Source organism: Myxine glutinosa, chromosome 5 (assembly GCF_964187855.1).
Source record: "Myxine glutinosa chromosome 5, kmMyxGlut1.1, whole genome shotgun sequence".
Lineage (NCBI taxonomy): Eukaryota > Metazoa > Chordata > Myxini > Myxiniformes > Myxinidae > Myxine > Myxine glutinosa.
The window spans coordinates 102,318,584-102,337,200 of record NC_136265.1 but is presented as its reverse complement, the minus strand read 5'-3'; the positions used below and the strand labels follow the sequence as shown (position 1 = coordinate 102,337,200).

Below are 18,617 nucleotides of genomic sequence, written 5' to 3'. Positions count from 1 at the left end.
AGCCTCACCTGCTTCTCAACTTATTCCCCTGACACATGTACGAGGCTCATACCTGGTAGTGCCTTGATGCCACCTGCGTAGAAATCTTCGGAACGGTGTTCTTTGAGTGCTCCATAGAAAGGAGAACCTCAAGGAGACAAGTTTGGACTGGGTGGGGATGATCGCCGGAACCATCGCCAAATGAAATGCCGTCAATTGGGCCATCTTTGGATGGATTACAAAACAAAATCTTCAGCATATGTACACTCTTAAAGCGCGGCGTTACGCGCGCTGCTTGTGAGCAAGGAGGAAGCGGACAAGCGGTAACATATAAACGTCTTTATTGTAAGACTACACTGTAACACTGAACTCCTCCGGGCTGGTCGCCCGGTGTATAGCATGAGGCCACGCCTACCCCTCGGGCGTGGCCACCGCCCACTTGGTGCGTGGAATGATGTCACCACGCCAGTGGGCTTTTGTGTCCGCCACACGCGCCCCCCCAGAATTCCCGCGCACCTGGAGGGCCAGTTTGTGGGGCAGTCGAATGACCCGGCCGAAGCGCCCCCTGGCGATCGGCGGCGTCCGGGGTGCAGGGATACCAGGTGGGATGCCCCTGGCTGCCCCTGGGATGGGTGCAGGACCGGGGGGCGCCGTGGCGGCGGGGCTGGGCGGTGCCGGGGGTCCGCCCGCAGGAGGGCGGCCCCGACGTGGGGGTCGGGCCACTGGCGGTGGATGGTCCACATCGAGGTGGGCCGGCTTGAGGCGGTCTACCGAAACGCGGTCAGGAGTACCGCCGATGTCCAGGGTGAAGTGCTTCGCCCCGGTCTCCAGCACGCGGAAAGGCCCGTCGTACGGGGGCCGCAGTGGTGTCCGATGGGCATCGTGGCGGACGAAGACGTACTCCGCCGTGCGAAGCTCCGGGGCGACGTGCGTCGGTGGGTGCCCGTGGCATGCCGTTGGCACCGGGGCGAACCTCTGGGCGGTCTCTTGCAGAGCGGAGCGCTGCTGTGCCGCGGACCATGGTGCCGTGGAGTCGGGGAGGAACTCGCCCGGCACCCGCAGCGGTTGCCCGAAGACCAACTCCGCCGCGGATGCGCGCAGGTCCTCCTTGGGCGCCGTCCGGAGGCCCAGCAGGACCCAGGGGAGCCTGTCGACCCAGCCGCCGTCGCGGAGGGTGGCCCGGAGCGCGGCCTTCAATGAGCGGTGAAATCGCTCACACAGGCCGTTAGCCTGGGGGTGGTAGGCCGTGGTTCGGTGCAACCGGACCCCGAGCCCCTGCGCAACCGCCCCCCAGAGCTCCGAGGTGAACTGGGGGCCGCGGTCGGATGAGATGTCTGAGGGGGCGCCGAACCGGGCGACCCAGGTGGCGATGAAAGCCTGCGCGACATCGGCCGCCGTTGTCGACGCCAAGGGCACGGCCTCCGACCACCGGGTGGTGCGGTCCACCATGGTGAGGACGTGGGTGAAACCCCGCGAGGGGGGCAGAGGTCCCACCAGGTCCACGTGGACGTGGTCAAACCGGCGTTCCGGCACCGTGAACGGGGCCAACGGGGCCTGGGTGTGCCGGTGCACCTTGGCGCGCTGGCACGCGAGGCATGTCCTGGCCCAGCCGCGGACGGCCTTCCGGAGGCCATGCCAGACGAACTTGTCGGCGATCAGCCTTTGGGAGGCCCTCGCGCCCGGGTGGGACAGGCCGTGGATGGCGTCGAACACCTGGCGCTGCCAGCCCGCGGGCACAATGGGGCGAGGACGCCCGAGGGAGACGTCGCACAAGAGGGCCGCGCCCGCGCCGTCGAACGGCACCTCGGTGACGCGGAGGCCCGTGACGGCGGTCCGCAAGGCCTGGACGTCGGGGTCAGCGGCCTGGTCCGCTGCCATCCGGGCATAGTCGATGCCGAGGTGGACTGCGTGGGCGACGGCCCGGGAAAGGCAATCCGCAACCGGGTTGTCCTTCCCCGCGACGTGCTGGATGTCCGTCGTGTACTCGGACACGGCCGAGAGGTGACGCTGCTGCCGGGCCGACCACGGCTCGGTGACCTTGCCCATCGCGAAGATCAGCGGCTTGTGGTCGACGAAGGCAGTGAACGCCCGGCCCTCGAGCAGATGGCGGAAGTGCCTGACCGCCAAGTGAAGTCCGAGCAACTCGCGGTCGAAGGTACTGTAACGGCGTTCGGGCGGGCGAAGCTGCCGGCTAAAGAACGCCAGCGGTTGCCAAGCTCCACGCACCCATTGCTCGTGCACCGCGCCCACCGCGTAGTCCGAGGCATCGGTGGTGAGGGCGATCGGTGCATCGGGCGCCGGGTGCGCGAGCATGGTGGCGTTAGCCAAGGCGAGCTTCGCGCCCGTGAACGCCGTGTCCATTTGCTCGGTCCAGGTAACGTCGCCTTTGCCCGGCTTACCTCGGAGAGCTTCGTGCAGGGGGCGCAGGAGCTGGGCGATACGGGGCAGGAACCGATGGTAAAAGTTCACCATGCCCAGGAACTCCTGCAGCCCTCTGATCGTGCGGGGGCGCGGAAACCCCTTCACCGCCTCCACCTTGGCCGGCAGGGGGACGGCTCCGTGCCTGGTGACACGGTGCCCCAGAAAATCGATTGTGGCGGCGCCGAACCGGCACTTTGCGGGGTTCACAATCAGGCCATGCTGGCCCAGGCGTTCGAAGAGCGTGCGGAGGTGGCGTAGGTGCTCTTCGCGGGACGCGCTGGCGACGAGGATATCGTCCAGGTAGACGTAGACAAAATCCAAGTCGCGCAGGACGCTGTCCATCAGTCGCTGGAACGCCTGAGCCGCATTCTTCAGACCGAAGGGCATGCGCAGGAACTCGAAGAGTCCGAATGGCGTGATGACCGCCGTCTTCGGGACGTCCTCCGGCCTGATGGGGACCTGATGGTAGCCGCGTATGAGGTCCACCTTCGAGAAGAAGGACCTGCCCGCCAAACGGGCGGAAAAGTCCTGAATGTGGGGGGCGGGGTAGCGGTCGGGAGTCGTGGCGTCATTGAGACGGCGATAGTCCCCGCACGGTCGCCACCCCCCGCCGGGCTTCGGCACGATGTGCAGCGGCGACGCCCAAGCGCTCTCTGAGCGCCGAACGATGCCGAGTCGCTCCAGGGTAGCGAACTCCGCTTTTGCCACCGCCAGCTTCGTCGGCTCGAGGCGGCGTGCCCGGGCGTAGACCGGTGGCCCGACGGTGGGGATGTGATGGGCCACCCCGTGCTTGACGGCCCCCGCCGAGAAGGTGGGCCGCGTGAGGGCCGGGAAGCCGGCGAGGAGGCGGGTGAATGCGTCCGCTGCCGGAAGCGTACAGACCAACGTGGCCGGAACCGAATCGTTCGGCAAGCCGCTTGGCAAGCCGCTCGTTGAGCTGGGCAACGCACATGCGAGCGAGCTGAACGTCTCGGCCTGGACAAGCCGTCTGCGCTTGACGTCGACCAGGAGCCCATTAGCGCACAGGAAGTCCACGCCAAGCAGTGCCATGGGCACGTCGGCGGTGACGAACGTCCATCGGAAAACCTGCCCTCCAAACCGCAGAGAGAGGCAGCGTTTTCCGTACGTACGGATGGGCGTCCCGTTCGCGGCAAGCAGCGCGGGGCCCCCACCCGCGGCGTGCTTGTCTGACGTGCCGGCGGGAATGACACTCACCTGTGCTCCCGTGTCGCACAGGTAACGGCGCCCGGAGAAGGTGTCCGTTATGAACAGCAGGCTGCTCGAACGGCCGGCGCTCATCGCCACAATTGAGCGCCGGCCCGGGCGTGTCCCGACCCGTTGAAGGAGCACGGCGGATGACACCGCCGAGCTTCGTGGCCGAACTTGGCGTGGAACCAGCACCAGGTGGTGGAGCTGGAGGAGCGCGGCTGGCTCCGCCAGGCCGGTGGAGTCGACGGGTTTCCCCGCGGTGGCGGTTTTCGCCGCGGCGGTGGGCGGGGCGTGGCGGCGTTCACGAGGTGCGTATCAGCATGCTGTTGAACCTCAGCGTGCTGTAGAAGATGATGCTGTGGAACATCAGCGTCGAAGGCCGTGACGGCCACGCCAACGCTCGCCCGCGTGTCCGAAGCGGCGAAGTACTTGACCGCCTCGGCCGCCAATGCTCGGGGTTCCGTTAGCCCGGTCCCGGCCAACGCGAGGCGAACCTGCGCTGGAAGTTGGCGACGGAAAAGCGCCCGGAATAGCGAACCGGGGGCTTCGTCGCCCAACAGTGACAGCATATGGTCCATTCGGACCGACGGGCGCGTCTCACCGAGCTCGGGGAGATCCAGGAGGCGATCGGCCCGTGTGTCGTCCGTGAGGCCGAACGTGGCTAGGAGTAGCCGCTTGAGTGCCTCGTACTTGTGGCCGTCCGGTGGGTGGCGAAGGACGGACACAACTCGAGCGGCCGTGCCGGGCCCGAGGGAGGCGACGACATGGCAGTAGCGCAGGTCGTCGTTGGTGAGGCGCCGAAGCTGAAATTGGGCTTCGGCTTGAACGAACCAGACTTCGGCCTGGGCCTCCCAAAATTCGGGAAGTTTAATCGCCATTGCCTTGTCGTTGGCCATTGCAATGGCGTCGTGTTCGGAAGGATCGCTACGGCAGATCCAACGTCGAGGGTCACCAGTAAAGCGCGGCGTTACGCGCGCTGCTTGTGAGCAAGGAGGAAGCGGACAAGCGGTAACATATAAACGTCTTTATTGTAAGACTACACTGTAACACTGAACTCCTCCGGGCTGGTCGCCCGGTGTATAGCATGAGGCCACGCCTACCCCTCGGGCGTGGCCACCGCCCACTTGGTGCGTGGAATGATGTCACCACGCCAGTGGGCTTTTGTGTCCGCCACACTCTCATGTTTTGTCTTTGTGCCAAGTTTGAACAAAATCGGACCATGCATGTTAAATAAATGCTTGGGGACATGTTTAAGTAACAAAATGGCCACCAGTCGACCATCTTGAATCCTATCTCGAAAAAATAATGACGTGCATATGTAAGCCATCATTCTTTGTCTGTTTGCAAAGTTTGAACAAGATCGGTAAATGCCTGTCCGATAAATGGTTGAGGACGTGTTGAACATCAGGTTTTTTACAACTAAAATGGCCGCCAGTCGGCCATCTTTGATCGATGTGCGTATGTATACCGTCATGTATTGTTTTTGTAACAGGTATGAAGAAAATCAGTCCGTACATGTCCGAGATGTGGTTGCGGACGGACGGACGGACAGACAGACGAGACATTAGCCCCCATTTTGGACAAAGTCCAACGGGGGCTAATAAAACGGATTCATGTTTGCTGTTGTGAAGCGTATGAATCGTTCGTGCGTGCAGGTGATGGCGCGGTGTTGCGTATCAAACGAGTGCAGTTCGAGGACACGGCAACGTACAGCTGTGTGGCACAAGGAGCGTTTGGACGAGTTCAAGCCTCAGCTCGGCTCTTTGTGACGGATTTCACCACCAAGCCACGTGTGTATTGTGGCGTATGTGGCGAACAAACATGGCACATGTCTGCAAAGCACTACGTCTAATTACTTTACCAATCAACCTGGAAAATGGTGGCTGTTTATCCCAAGCCGCTACACACCAGCCAACCCATGAGGGAAGGGGCACCCTATAACAGTTTAGACTTTAGAAGTTCAAGTTACTGATGAACTTTCCTAGTTTCTTCTTTCAAGAAAATTTTTCTTATGACCTCCGCCACTGAAGTTGGATGGAGGTTACGTATTCACCTCTGTCTGTTTGTCTGTCTGTCTGTGAGCATGATATCTCATAAAGTTGTGGACGGATTTAGACAAAACTGAGATAGACCGATAAGCCCTGTGATGGGCCACATGAACAAGCTTCTGTAGCGAAGCAATTGCCAACTTCCTCAAAGCTGTTTCGCACCGATAATCAGCTCCTGTGTTGAGACCAAGCACACACAGGTATTTGTCTTCTTTTAATAAAACAGTATTTCCTGTGTTCGTGGAAATTTCTGCAGTTGTTAGCATTCTTCCCTGGCCCGACAGTTCAGCAGATCCGTGATGGCTAATGTAACGGGCCAAAGAGGCGAACTGGTTTGTAGACCTGTCCAGCTGGAATCCTTGGTCAAAACAAGAATGGCCACACTGTGGCCACATGACAACCTGCGACAAAATCCGGTAACGGGCCGATTGGGAAGCGCGCATTTAAAACGCTCTTAAAAGATGAACAGCGCCATTGGGAAACACACATTTAATGTTATTTAAAAATTTAACTCGACACCTCTCACCATGTCAGCCTCCGCCACGGTTATATCAGAACGAGCTGATTCATTACATGGTCACGGATTGTTTAACCCAATACGGGACCGTTAAAATATTACGTAATGATATTTTTTTAGTAATGTAAGCACAATAGTTAGTTATAACATATAAACACAATAGTTAGTTATAACATATAAGCACAATAGTTAGTTATAACATATAAGCACAATACTTAGTTATAACATACAAGCACAATACTTAGTTTTAACATATAAGCACAATAGTTAGTTATAATATGTAAACACAATCGTTAGTTATAATATGTAAACACAATAGTTAGTTATAATATGTAAACACAATCGTTAGTTATAATATGTAAACACAATAGTTAGTTATAATATGTAAACACAATAGTTAGTTATAATATGTAAATACAATAGTTAGTTATAATATGTAAACACAATCGTTAGTTATAATATGTAAACACAATAGTTAGTTATAATATGTAAACACAATCGTTAGTTATAATATGTAAACACAATAGTTAGTTATAATATGTAAACACAATAGTTAGTTATAATATGTAAACACAATAGTTAGTTAGTTGAAATGCCTGGATCTTCTTGGAGGGACTTCCAGTGGTTGGTTTTTGGGTGCGAAGACTGATGTAATGGCGGAAGTGTGGCCGTGAGGTGCTTGAACTCTTGGTGAGTGCCGCGCTCACTTGGAGTAATTGTTACGCTGTACAGTTCTGAATTGAATATACTGACCTTGGAAGAACCCATCTCCTGGTCCTTTGGTTCATCTATTTTGACTTAACATCTCCGAACATAAATTGGGTGTTATAGTAATTTGCGTAATGTAACGTAACGTAACACTTGATAACGTAACATAACGCTTCATAACATAATGTAACATAACACTTGATAACATAATGTAACGTAACGTTTGATAACGTAACATAACACTTGATAACATAATGTAATGTAATGCTTAATAACATAACATAACACTTGATAACTTAACATAACACTTGATAATGTAACATAACGTAACACTTGATAACATAATGTAATGTAACGCTCGATAACGTAATGTAACAATGCTTGATAATGTAATGTAACATAACACTTGTTAACATAATGTAACAATTTGTAACATAATGCTTGATAACATAACATAACACTTCGTAACTTAACATAACACTTGATAATGTAACATAACGTAACACTTGATAACATAATGTAATGTAACGCTTGATAACATAACATAACACAACACTTGATAATGTAACATAACGTATCACTTGATAACATAACGTAACGTAACACTTGCTAACATAATGTAATGTAACACTCGATGACGTAACATAACACCTGATAACGTAATGTAACATAACACTTGATAATGTAACATAACATAACACTTGATAACATAATGTAACGTAACGCTTGATAATTTAACTTAACATAACACTTGATAATGCAACGTAACATAACACTTGATAACATAATGTAACGTAACGCTTGATAACGCAATGTAACATAACACTTGATAATGTAACATAAACATAACACTTGATAACATAATGTAACGTAACGCTTGATAACTTAATGTGACATAACACTTGATAATGTAACGTAACGTAACACTTGATAATGTAACGTAACATAATGCTTCATAATGTAACGTAATACTTGATAATGTAATGTAACGCCTACCGTGCGTTCTGACGTGCTGATTGGGAAACGAAAAGATGAACAGTACAATTGGGATGATTAAAAGTGATTAAAATTTTTAGTCGACACCTCTCACCAGGTGTGTATCCTGTAACCACACACATAATTGACTAACACATGAAGGGAAAGTTGAATGGTGCCACCACTCTCTCTGCCACTGGACTTCATCCAGCATCACAGCAAATAACTTATTATCGAAAATCCAAAGGAGGGGGGGGGGGTGGCGCATCCCCTGCAGCCCCCCACACCAACTACTCAATTGTGATTCTGGTGTCGAAATGGGCGATCCGTTTGAATTCGCTTTGTCTGTGTGTGAAGTTTAGCACTGAAGGCAAAATCATCTCAAATATCGAGAAGGTGAGCGAATTCGAGGTGCGTAGCTGCACTTTAGTCCGGTGAGCTTATGCAATCGAGCAGTGTCTGTAGGTAAGTGAGTGAGTGAGTGAGTGAATGAGTGATGAGTGAGTGAATGAGTCTGTAAACACTTTACGAATTATCGCTTGAACCAAACACACGATTTTGATGAAACTTGGCCACAAGCTTCATATCTGATACCTAGTGAAGGTGTATTTACCGCATCAAAATCTGCACTCATTAAGGGTGTCTATGGGGAGGGGGGGGGGTTGATCCCCCCACCCCCAAGTGGTATTTGCTCTCTTCTCCAAAACTACACACACTATTTCAATGAAACTTCATCACAACCTTCATCGCCAATGATGTACCAAAGTTTGTTTATGGCATTAAAAATATCAGGGTCTGTGGGGGGTTTGATTATTATATTATTATTTTATACATACAATGTATATATAAAATAATCATTCCAATGAGGCATCTTTGGCCTCACGTGATTTCATATCAGCCCATTTTCACTCTGCGCTGATGATGGCCAGGAAACCAGAAATGTGTCCGTGGATTGATTCCTTTCCCCGGGGAAGGACTTCTGATTAAAACTTTTTTTAAATGAGATATCACCCACCACAAAGCCTCTAAGGCCACTCGAGGTGGGGGCTACAAAAATTCCCCAAAATTCCCCAAATGAAAATTCTTATGTAACCTATACAGTTTGATTGATGCTGCACTGTAGCTGCTTTAAACATTGGGTAGTTCCGTGTTTTTCACATACTGTAGCTGAGCCGGTTCGCCCATTTGACGTTAAAAGTTAAGTTCTTACCGAAACAGGGTGGATGTTTGGCAGGCACCCCCTGGTGGTCAGGACCCCTGCGTTACCAGGGTGATCAGAAGTAGCATGTGCTGGTGTGACATGTGGTCCATGGTCACCATTCCATGCAGTATAGAGGAGTGTGTCTGTTTTCGTATCAAGTTGTCCGCCTTGTGTTGAAAACGTTGAGAATGGAATTTTCAATTCACCAAAGAGCCTTCTTTCAGGGGCATTGGCTTATTGGACTCCATGGGATAGTAACTCAGGTATGCACTGCAGAAAGAGATAACTCCATTGAGGGAGACGATCCCTCGCACAACGGTCCGCAATGTAATCACATTATTGTTTAATTACAGCCAGGTCGATCTTTTCCCTCGGATGGTGCAGTTGATGTCTTGGAGGCTGAATGGACATTTGTAATTGGAGTTTTTTTTAAATCTACAATCTTTTTTACAGGTAAAAGGTCACAGTGAGATCAAGGCGAGTCCGTGCAACACGAGAGGCAAAGATTTATCATGAGAAAGCGAAGCCTCCAGGTTCTTAATGGATGCTATGAATCAATTGCAGTTGCCGAGTTGCCACGGTTGTTGAAGCAGAAACACTCAAAACTTTTAAGCACCTCCTTACAGACTCAGGTGTGATTTGGCTCAAGTGAAAAGGTGACTTCTGTCATTTTTCAGCAATCCTGTGCTTCTCTCCAACCCAAGACCTTTCTCTATTCTATGGCTTTGAAAAAGAGCTCGCCTTCAACTCGACACGTCCTATATTTTCATCTTTTCTCATGGGATTTGGCATATCTGTCTACACATTTCGTTGAGACAATTTGTTTCATGGGAAGGAGGACTTTGTCCGGCTTAGTCTTCCAGCATTTTCAGCACAAACTTACATTTCCGCAGTTAGGCCAACTACGGTATCGTCCCAATTTGACAGACCCTCGTGTGTTCGCACACTATGTGGTGCACAGCGGGATGATTTTCATTTCATTCTCTCCGCAACAAGTGTCTTGATATGACGCCTGGCATCAGCCATATTGGCTCTGAGGCATGATCAGAACATACTGGGTCTCATCTCCGAGCATCTTGGAATCTAGGAAAAGATACTCCTTTAATTTTTTACCAGAGCATCAACAAGAGGCAAGGGCAGCTGCCTCAACTGGTAGCATCTACGAGTAGTATCTCAAATCTAAATTTGACAAGAGGAAGGGGGAAAGGGACGACCAGGCAAGGACATTCTTTACATTGAGGGACATTTGACCTCCAGATGGCAAGCACGCTAACAATGTCACCATTTTGGCAGAAGTGTTACGATCGCCTTTGTCGTAAGTCCTGTCAAATCTGGATTTCAGTCTGATTTCTGTCAACCTCTGGAGCGTACTTTTGGGGAGTTTTGAGATGTTTAGTCCAACAAGGTGTTTCGGAAGTAGCGCACCTAACTGTGAGCTGTCTAGTCTGCGTCTGCTTCCTGACCGGACTATGAGCCGTCAGATTGGTGTTTGCGCACAGGGTGTTCCATCAGAAAGTGTGCCATCCGTCGGATGAACGGATGCTCCTTCTGCTTTGGAGTGGTGAGCTATCGTCGCACCCTGAACGAATCCCAAATTTCTGTCAAAATGACCCTCAGTTAAACGTCAGACCTCGCTTAAAACTTGGCAATTGACCCATAAATGATTTGGGGCCAAAAACTTTCTCCAGCCGACGCCGGCAAGAAGGTGGCAATGATTGGGACTGATTGTACTCGCAGCAGTAGTTTGGGATGATCAGCAAATGTTTTGTTCATATATTTATTGGCGTCGATGTATTGTTGGAGTGCAGAGATCTGTTTGGTGAATGAAACGAAATCCACTCCAGTGGTGACATTGATATATATGTGTGTGTGTTTTCTAAAGGGTGGGCACCACGCAACGCGTTCTACATCTTCTCCTCTGATGGCATTTGGACCCTCGAGCCCACTACGTGCGAGCTGCACAGCTTTGCTCGTGCAGACTTTCCACTAGCGGATCCTCGCGCGGTGAGATGGAGGGAACCTCGGGCACCAACATGGCCACCTTGATAACAATTACTGCTTAGATACTGTGAAGCACCTTAGTTCCACTCGTCGGTGTGGAGAGATGTGAGAGATTCGACATGAGCTGGTTGTTTTGGGTTCATGACATAGCGTGCCGGACGCCCCTATCGTAGAGATGTCGATTTTCATTGAAAGTTTAAGATCTGATCTTTTGATCATCGACTTAGTTTACCGACTTCCAGAAGTGAGGTCTGCTATTTCGTGCTCGGTCGAGTTAACATGCTTCCATTTGGTTTGGGACTTGGATATGATGACGATGATGTGTGCTTTATGTAAACTACAGAAAATGTATCCGTACATTGTCCAGGAAGTCGCGATGAAGTAGGTACGGATGAGGGATGTGCAGTGGACATCTTGCCCTCCATTCCTCGACTACACATCATGCAGTTGTTTCATTTCCATGTTCTCTACCCTTAAAATGTAACGGTGCTCAACAATGTTTAAAGGCGACATGCATTTCTCTTCATGCAGAAAAACTTTCAGGAAGCTGAGTTAGGGTTAGGGTTAGTTGTTGGGGTTGTTAGGGTTAGGGTTAGGGTTAGGGTTAGCCTATCTCGCAACCCTACAGTGCGAGTCATAAATCCCAGGACACAGTCTTAGCTGCTTATACAAGATTTGTTTTTTACCATGTATTTATCCTGGTTTTTTTCAGATAATACAAATAATACATTATACCAAGATGGCAGACACCAGTTCATTTACAGTGGAAGAGAGACTGGTAGTGGTGGTGTGGCGTCACAAGAGGAGAAACACAAACAAGATGATGAAACAGGTGCAAGAAGACTTCGAGGAGCGTTTTGGAAATCCAGCACCGTCAAAATGAAATCTTCATCTTTGGGGGGAAAAAAGACATTTCAGACTGGAAGTATACTCTACAGAAAGCGCAGCGGACGATCAAAAATTCGTGATTTGGGAATTCAAAACATTAAAACATCTGTTCTGAGATCTCCGAAAAAATCATTGCGGAAACGTTCTGCAGAGTTGGGTGTTTCATATTCCTCGTTCCGTCGCATAATGAAAGACCTTCACATGAAACCAGATAAACCAACTGTGATTTGTGAATTGTCAGATGCAGATCATGAAATCAGATTGACACCTCATGACTGTGGGCACACTTCTGTGGCCACCAGACAGTCCTGCCCTGACCACTCGTGACAATGCTCTGTGGGGGTACGTCAAAGCTAAGGTTTCAGAGCATCGTACGGCATCTGTTGATGAACGGAAACAACGCATTCAGGAAGCATTTGGCACCATAACACATGGTGTATTTTACGTCGGTTTTCACACCGCACGTGGAGAAAAACTGTCTTGTGTCATGACAACGACGGACATCATACAGATGCACTCATTGTCCAAGGAGGTAATGGGATTGTTGTATTACTGCAATATGTTATTATTACTCTTGTTATTATGTATTTCTGTAATTTGTTATTACTCCTGGAGCTTACAGCTCACCCTGGTAGATGGTATAAACAAATCTTGTATAAGCAGTTGGAACCGTGTCCTGGGACTTATGACTCACCCTGTAGCGTTGCCTTGCAGGGCACGGGCCAAGATCCACAGCTGAACGTACATGATCATCGATTTAGACAGGTGGACGAGGTCTAGCTAATGGAAGCCAGTGGGCCTCAGAAATTATTCTCGTGTATTTTCATGGTTAATGGTCCATCATCTGCCTGCTTTTAACCCAGTGGGCTCCGGCATTAGTGTTACTCAGGTGGTCGATGGTGCAAACTCAAATCCAATAAAGGTATGAGAAGTGCACTGTGAGTGATCGTTCTCTTGGTCTCTATTGCCGCTTCATTCATTCATCTCTCTCTCTCTCTCTCACTCTCCTCTTCCGTCTCACTTTCTGCCTCGCTCTCACCCTCTCTTTCTCTCTCTCTCCCTCTCTCTCTCCCCCTCTCTCTCTCTCGCTCTCTCTTTGTCTCTCTCTCCCTCTCTCTCTCGCTCTCTCTCACTCTTCCCCTCCCTCTCACTTTCTGCCTCTCTCTCACCCTCTCTTTCTCTCTCTCTCCCTCTCTCTCTCCCCCTCTCTCTTGCTCTCTCTCACTCTCCTCCTCCCTCTCACTTTCTGCCTCTCTCTCACCCTCTCTTTCTCTCTCTCCTTCTCTCTCTCCCCCTCTCTCTCGCTCTCTTTCACTCTCCTCCTCCCTCTCACTTTCTGCCTCTCTCTCACCCTCTCATTCTCTCTCTCTCCCTCTCTCTCTCCCCCTCTCTCTCTCGCTCTCTCTTTGTCTCTCTCTCCCTCTCTCTCTCTCGCTCTCTCTCACTCTTCCCCTCCCTCTCACTTTCTGCCTCTCTCTCACCCTCTCTTTCTCTCTCTTTGTCTCTCTCTCCCTCTCTCTCTCGCTCTCTCTCACTCTTCCCCTCCCTCTCACTTTCTGCATCTCTCTCACCCTCTCTTTCTCTCTTTGTCTCTCTCTCTCTCTCTCTCTCTCTCTCTCTCTCACTCTCACTCTCACTCTCACTCTCACTCTCCTCCTCCCTCTCACTTTCTGCGTCTCTCTCACCCTCTCTTCTCTCTCTCTCTCCCTCTCTCTCTCCCCCTCTCCCCCACTCTCTCTCTCTCTTTGTCTCTCTCTCCCTCTCTCTCTCTCGCTCTCTCGCTCTCTCTCTCACTCTTCCCCTCCCTCTCACTTTCTGCCTCTCTCTCACCCTCTCTCTCTCTCTCTCTCTCTCTCTCTCTCTGTCTCTGTCTTGTCTCTCTTTGTCTCTCTTTGTCTCTCTCTCCCTCTCTCTCTCTCTCTCTGTCTCTGTCTTGTCTCTCTTTGTCTCTCTTTGTCTCTCTCTCCCTCTCTCTCTCTCTCTCTCTCTCTCTCTCTCTCTTTGTCTCTCTCTCCCTATCTCGATGTTCAGGTACCTGTCTCTCCAGGTTCCATGTGTCTGCTATTTTTATTTATTCCATCTTCTGGTCATTTTATCTTGTCATTATAGGCCTATGTGCTGCAAACTTTCCTTTAATTGTCGGTGTCTGAAGATCAAGGTTTCTCGCTTTCACTCTTCAACTATGTCCGCATTTTTTTTTGTCTCTTCATCCCTATCATTGAACATTTGTGTCCACATCCACTTCGCTTTGTCTATTTAAAAGGTCCAGGAACAAGGCCTGGATCGATCGGTTAGTGCGTCGACTGCTGGAGTGACCGTAAAGCTTCGATTTTGGCATTGGATGGTTGCGCTGCGACAGTAAAGGTGTGCTCGAGAGTTTGCTTTCTGCCTCGCTCTCACCCCTCTCTTTCTCTCTCTCTCCCTCTCTCTCTCCCCCTCTCTCTCTCTCGCTCTCTCTTTGTCTCTCTCTCCCTCTCTCTCTCGCTCTCTCTCACTCTTCCCCTCCCTCTCACTTTCTGCCTCTCTCTCACCCTCTCTTTCTCTCGCTCTCCCTCTCTCTCGCTCTCTCTCACTCTCCTCCTCCCTCTCACTTTCTGCCTCTCTCTCACCCTCTCTTTCTCTCTCTCCCTCTCTCTCTCCCCCTCTCTCCTCGCTCTCTCTCACTCTCCTCCTCCCTCTCACTTTCTGCCTCTCTCTCACCCTCTCTTTCTCTCTCTCTCCCTCTCTCTCTCCCCCCTCTCCTCCTCTCCCTCTCGCTCTCTCTTTCTCTCTCTCTCTCTCTCTCTCTCTCTCTCTCTTTGTCTCTCTTTGTCTCTCTTTCTCTCTCTCTTTGTCCTCTCTCTCTCTCCCTCTCTCTCACTCTCCTCCTCCCTCTCACTTTCTGCCTCTCTCTCACCCTCTCTTTCTCTCTCTCCCTCTCTCTCTTCCCTCTCAACCCCCCCCCCCTCCTCTCTCTCTCTCTTTGTCTCTCTCTCTCTCTCTCTCTCTCTCTCTCTCTCTCTCTTTGTCTCTCTTTGTCTCTCTTTGTCTCTCTCCCTCTCTCCTCTCTCTCTCTCTCTCTCCCTCTCTCTCTCTCTCTTTGTCTCTCTCTCCCTCTCTCGATGTTCAGGTACCTGTCTCTCCAGGTTCCATGTGTCTGCTATTTTTATTTATTCCATCTTCTGGTCATTTTATCTTGTCATTATATGTGCTGCAAACTTTCCTTTAATTGTCGGTGTCTGAAGATCAAGGTTTCTCTCTTTCACTCTTCAACTATGTCCGCATTTTTTTTTGTCTCTTCATCCCTATCATTGAACATTTGTGTCCACATCCACTTCGCTTTGTCTATTTAAAAGGTCCAGGAACAAGGCCTGGATCGATCGGTTAGTGCGTCGACTGCTGGAGTGACCGTAAAGCTTCGATTTTGGCATTGGATGGTTGCGCTGCGACAGTAAAGGTGTGCTCGAGAGTTTGCTTTCTGGTTGCTGCAGGGTTTATTGTGTGGGCCGAGCAGCCAATGTGCATGGGGTGCCTTGGTCAACGTGAGAAACCGAGTCCTGGTCGCCACACAACCAGCGCAGCATCGGCTCATCCTGCTTCACATCTACTTGGAGCCACACCTCCAGGTTACCGCTCGCATTCGCATCAAATATCTGCATCTGACACCGAATCCCGGATACACATCACAACCTTCCTCTCGCCAAAATAACGGCGATTTTATCACCCACGTGACCCGCTACGTCATCAAGGATATTTTTTGCTGCGGGTAGTTTTTATAATGATTTTGACCATCAGAGGATTCGTCATCAGAAAAATCTTCGTCAAATTCACTTTCTGACGAGCCTCAAGGGAGTTGTACGGCCATTATCCGTTGCGTGCTGCAACAACCTTGCCTTTGATTACGTCACACAGGTGACGTCATGACCAGCGCTATTTTAAGGGGCGGTACCTGATGGGTTTGCCTTTTCAACTGTAAAATCTAAAAAAAAAAACTAAAATTGAAAACGACATTCAGTTCTTTGTTTCTTGGTTTAAAGTCAATTTAATCACATCAAAAAAAATAATTCTGTGTCCACGGATCTCTTGAATTACTGGAGGTAAAGTAAAGGTCAGGTCAGATCAGGTATGGCAGCATATGCCAGAGCAGCGCGTCGCCGCTTCCACTTTCCGACGGTACTCCAGGGGCCTCCGTCTGGCCATCCCCCAGGCTGATGTCTGGCCATCCCCCAGGCTGATGTCTGGCCCATCCCTATCCCCTTGAGATGTCGATCAACCTGCTGCAACCACATGGCACGCGGTCGGCCCGTTGGCCTCCTCCACTCACGAGGCTGAGAGTATCTGGTGAGCTGGATCAGCGTCCGGAAAACGAGCCACATGTCCATACAGCCGCAACTGACGCTCACGGACCATACAGGAAACAAATCTCATCTGAGTCTCTCTCAACAACCGCTCATTAGACACGAAGTCCGACCAGCGATAGCCGAAGAGACTTGGTTCAAAAGGAGTTGAGTCTCATTCTGTGGCCCTTGGTAAGTGTCCAAGTCTCGCATCCGTAGAGCAAGACTGGAAGCACCAAAGACTTAAAGACTCTGACTTTTGTCCTCCTGCATAGATACCGACGGTGCCACACCCCATGATCCAGTGAATGCATGACTCCCCAGGCCCGTCCCAGACGTCTATCAACCTCTGGCTCACAACATGCGGAGACATGAATAACACTGTCAAGGGAAGTGAATCTCTTCGTGACCTCAAGATCTTCACCACAGACAAGACAGCAGCATCCAAGATGTCATTGAAAGCCTGGATCTTGGTTTTGACCCAGGAAATCTGTAATCCCAACGGCTCTGCCTCCTTATTCAGTGCCTGGAGGAACCCCGTAAGAATATCCAGTGTCTCTGCAAAGATGACTGCATCATCTGTGAAATCAACGTCAGAGATCTTGACACTCCCAAACGATGCACCGCAGCCTGACCTCTCCGACATCCTCCCCAGAATCCAGTCCATACAAGAGCTGATGAGTGTGGGAGCCACGACACACCCCCTGCCGAACTCCGGTAACAACTGGAAATAAGTCAGAGATGGAGCCACAACACCTCACAGCACGCTCAGTAACAGAGTATAGTTCAGAGTGCGCTGGTGCTCGAGCAGATGATGGCGAACCCTCTCAAGAATGATCCAAACAAAGACCTTGCCCGGCACTGAGAGTAGCATCACCCCTCGGTAGTTGTTGCAGTCCTGGTGAGCACCCTTCCCTTTCCAGAGAGGGACAACAAGGCCCCTCTTCCAGTCAGTTGGGATGATGCCTGTGCTCCAAACAGAGCCCAGAACTGCATTCATCGTCTCAAGTACAGCATTTCCACCATCATTGAGAAGCTCAGCATGGATGCCACAAATCCCAGGAGCTTTGTCCACTTTCAGCCGGTTCACCGCCGACTGTGGTTCACCGCTAGCTATAGGAGTTTGCAAGTTATCTAATCTATATATAGAAGTTTGTAAGTTGTCTAGTCTATATATAGAAGTTTGTAAGTTGTCTAGTCTAGCTATAGGAGTTTGTAAGTTGTCTCGTCTAGCTATAGAAGTTTGTAAGTTGTCTAGTCCAGCTATAGAAGTTTGTAAGTTGTCTCGTCTAGCTATAGAAGTTTGTAAGTTGTCTCGTCTATCTATAGAAGTTTGTAAGTTGTCTAGTCTAGCTATAGAAGTTTGTAAGTTATCTAGTCTAGCTATAGAAGTTTGTAAGTTGTCTAGTCCAGCTATAGAAGTTTGTAAGTTGTCTCGTCTAGCTATAGAAGTTTGTAAGTTATCTAGTCTATCTATAGAAGTTTGTAAGTTATCTAGTCTAGCTATAGAAGTTTGTAAGTTGTCTAGTCCAGCTATAGAAGTTTGTAAGTTGTCTCGTCTATCTATAGAAGTTTGTAAGTTGTCTAGTCTAGCTATAGAAGTTTGTAAGTTATCCAGTCTATCTATAGAAGTTTGTAAGTTGTCTAGTCCAGCTATAGAAGTTTGTAAGTTGTCTAGTCTATCTATAGAAGTTTGTAAGTTGTCTAGTCTCGCTATAGGAGTTTGTAAGTTGTCTAGTCCAGCTATAGAAGTTTGTAAGTTGTCTAGTCTCGCTATAGGAGTTTGTAAGTGGACTTAACTAACGATCTCTGTTTTTAATGTTTGAAGTTTATTTCAGGTGAAAGTGAAGTTAAGTACCCGAGAAGTAGTCTTTTACATTGTGGCACATTCTATAAAGCTACCATGCTTTTTACCTCCTTTTCATACTTTTCAGGGCTAAAATTCTGCTTTGGCCAAAAATTAATTAGGATGAAGGATCTATGGAATTCATCCCTTCATCTTAACGAAAACTGACCGTGCTCGAGTATATTTTGTTTCCAAAGCTATGATTTCCTTGGAGTTCGTATTTTTTAAAAGACCTTCCAGATTTACTACCACATTTGAATCCAAAATGACATTTCCTTGATCACAAGTGTAATTGGCATTTCGTTTTTAGCCCGTCCTCTGCACAGCAGGAGATGGGGTTTGGCAATCACTTCTGTGTGTTTGTGTCTGTCCGGGCCGTAACTTTTGAGCTATTGTCATCAAATTTTCACGAAAGCTTTATTATGATAATACGGAGAGACAAATTAAGAATCTGGTCAAAAGGTCAAAGGTTAGCGTCACATAAAATCATCAATTTTCATCCGATTGA

The 18,617-nt window shown here is 49.6% G+C and overlaps 1 protein-coding gene across 1 annotated transcript in view; it reads left to right on the top strand.

The window, feature by feature from the left end:
• LOC137428441 (follistatin-related protein 4-like) overlaps positions 1-18,617 on the top strand; it is a 97,740-nt gene that overhangs the window by 65,335 nt on the left and 13,788 nt on the right. Inside the window, exons 8-10 of the mRNA XM_068118358.2 lie at positions 5,265-5,399; positions 10,941-11,062; positions 15,418-15,552. Coding sequence (XP_067974459.2) covers positions 5,265-5,399; positions 10,941-11,062; positions 15,418-15,552 — 392 coding nt within the window. The remainder of the gene's footprint in view (positions 1-5,264; positions 5,400-10,940; positions 11,063-15,417; positions 15,553-18,617) is intronic.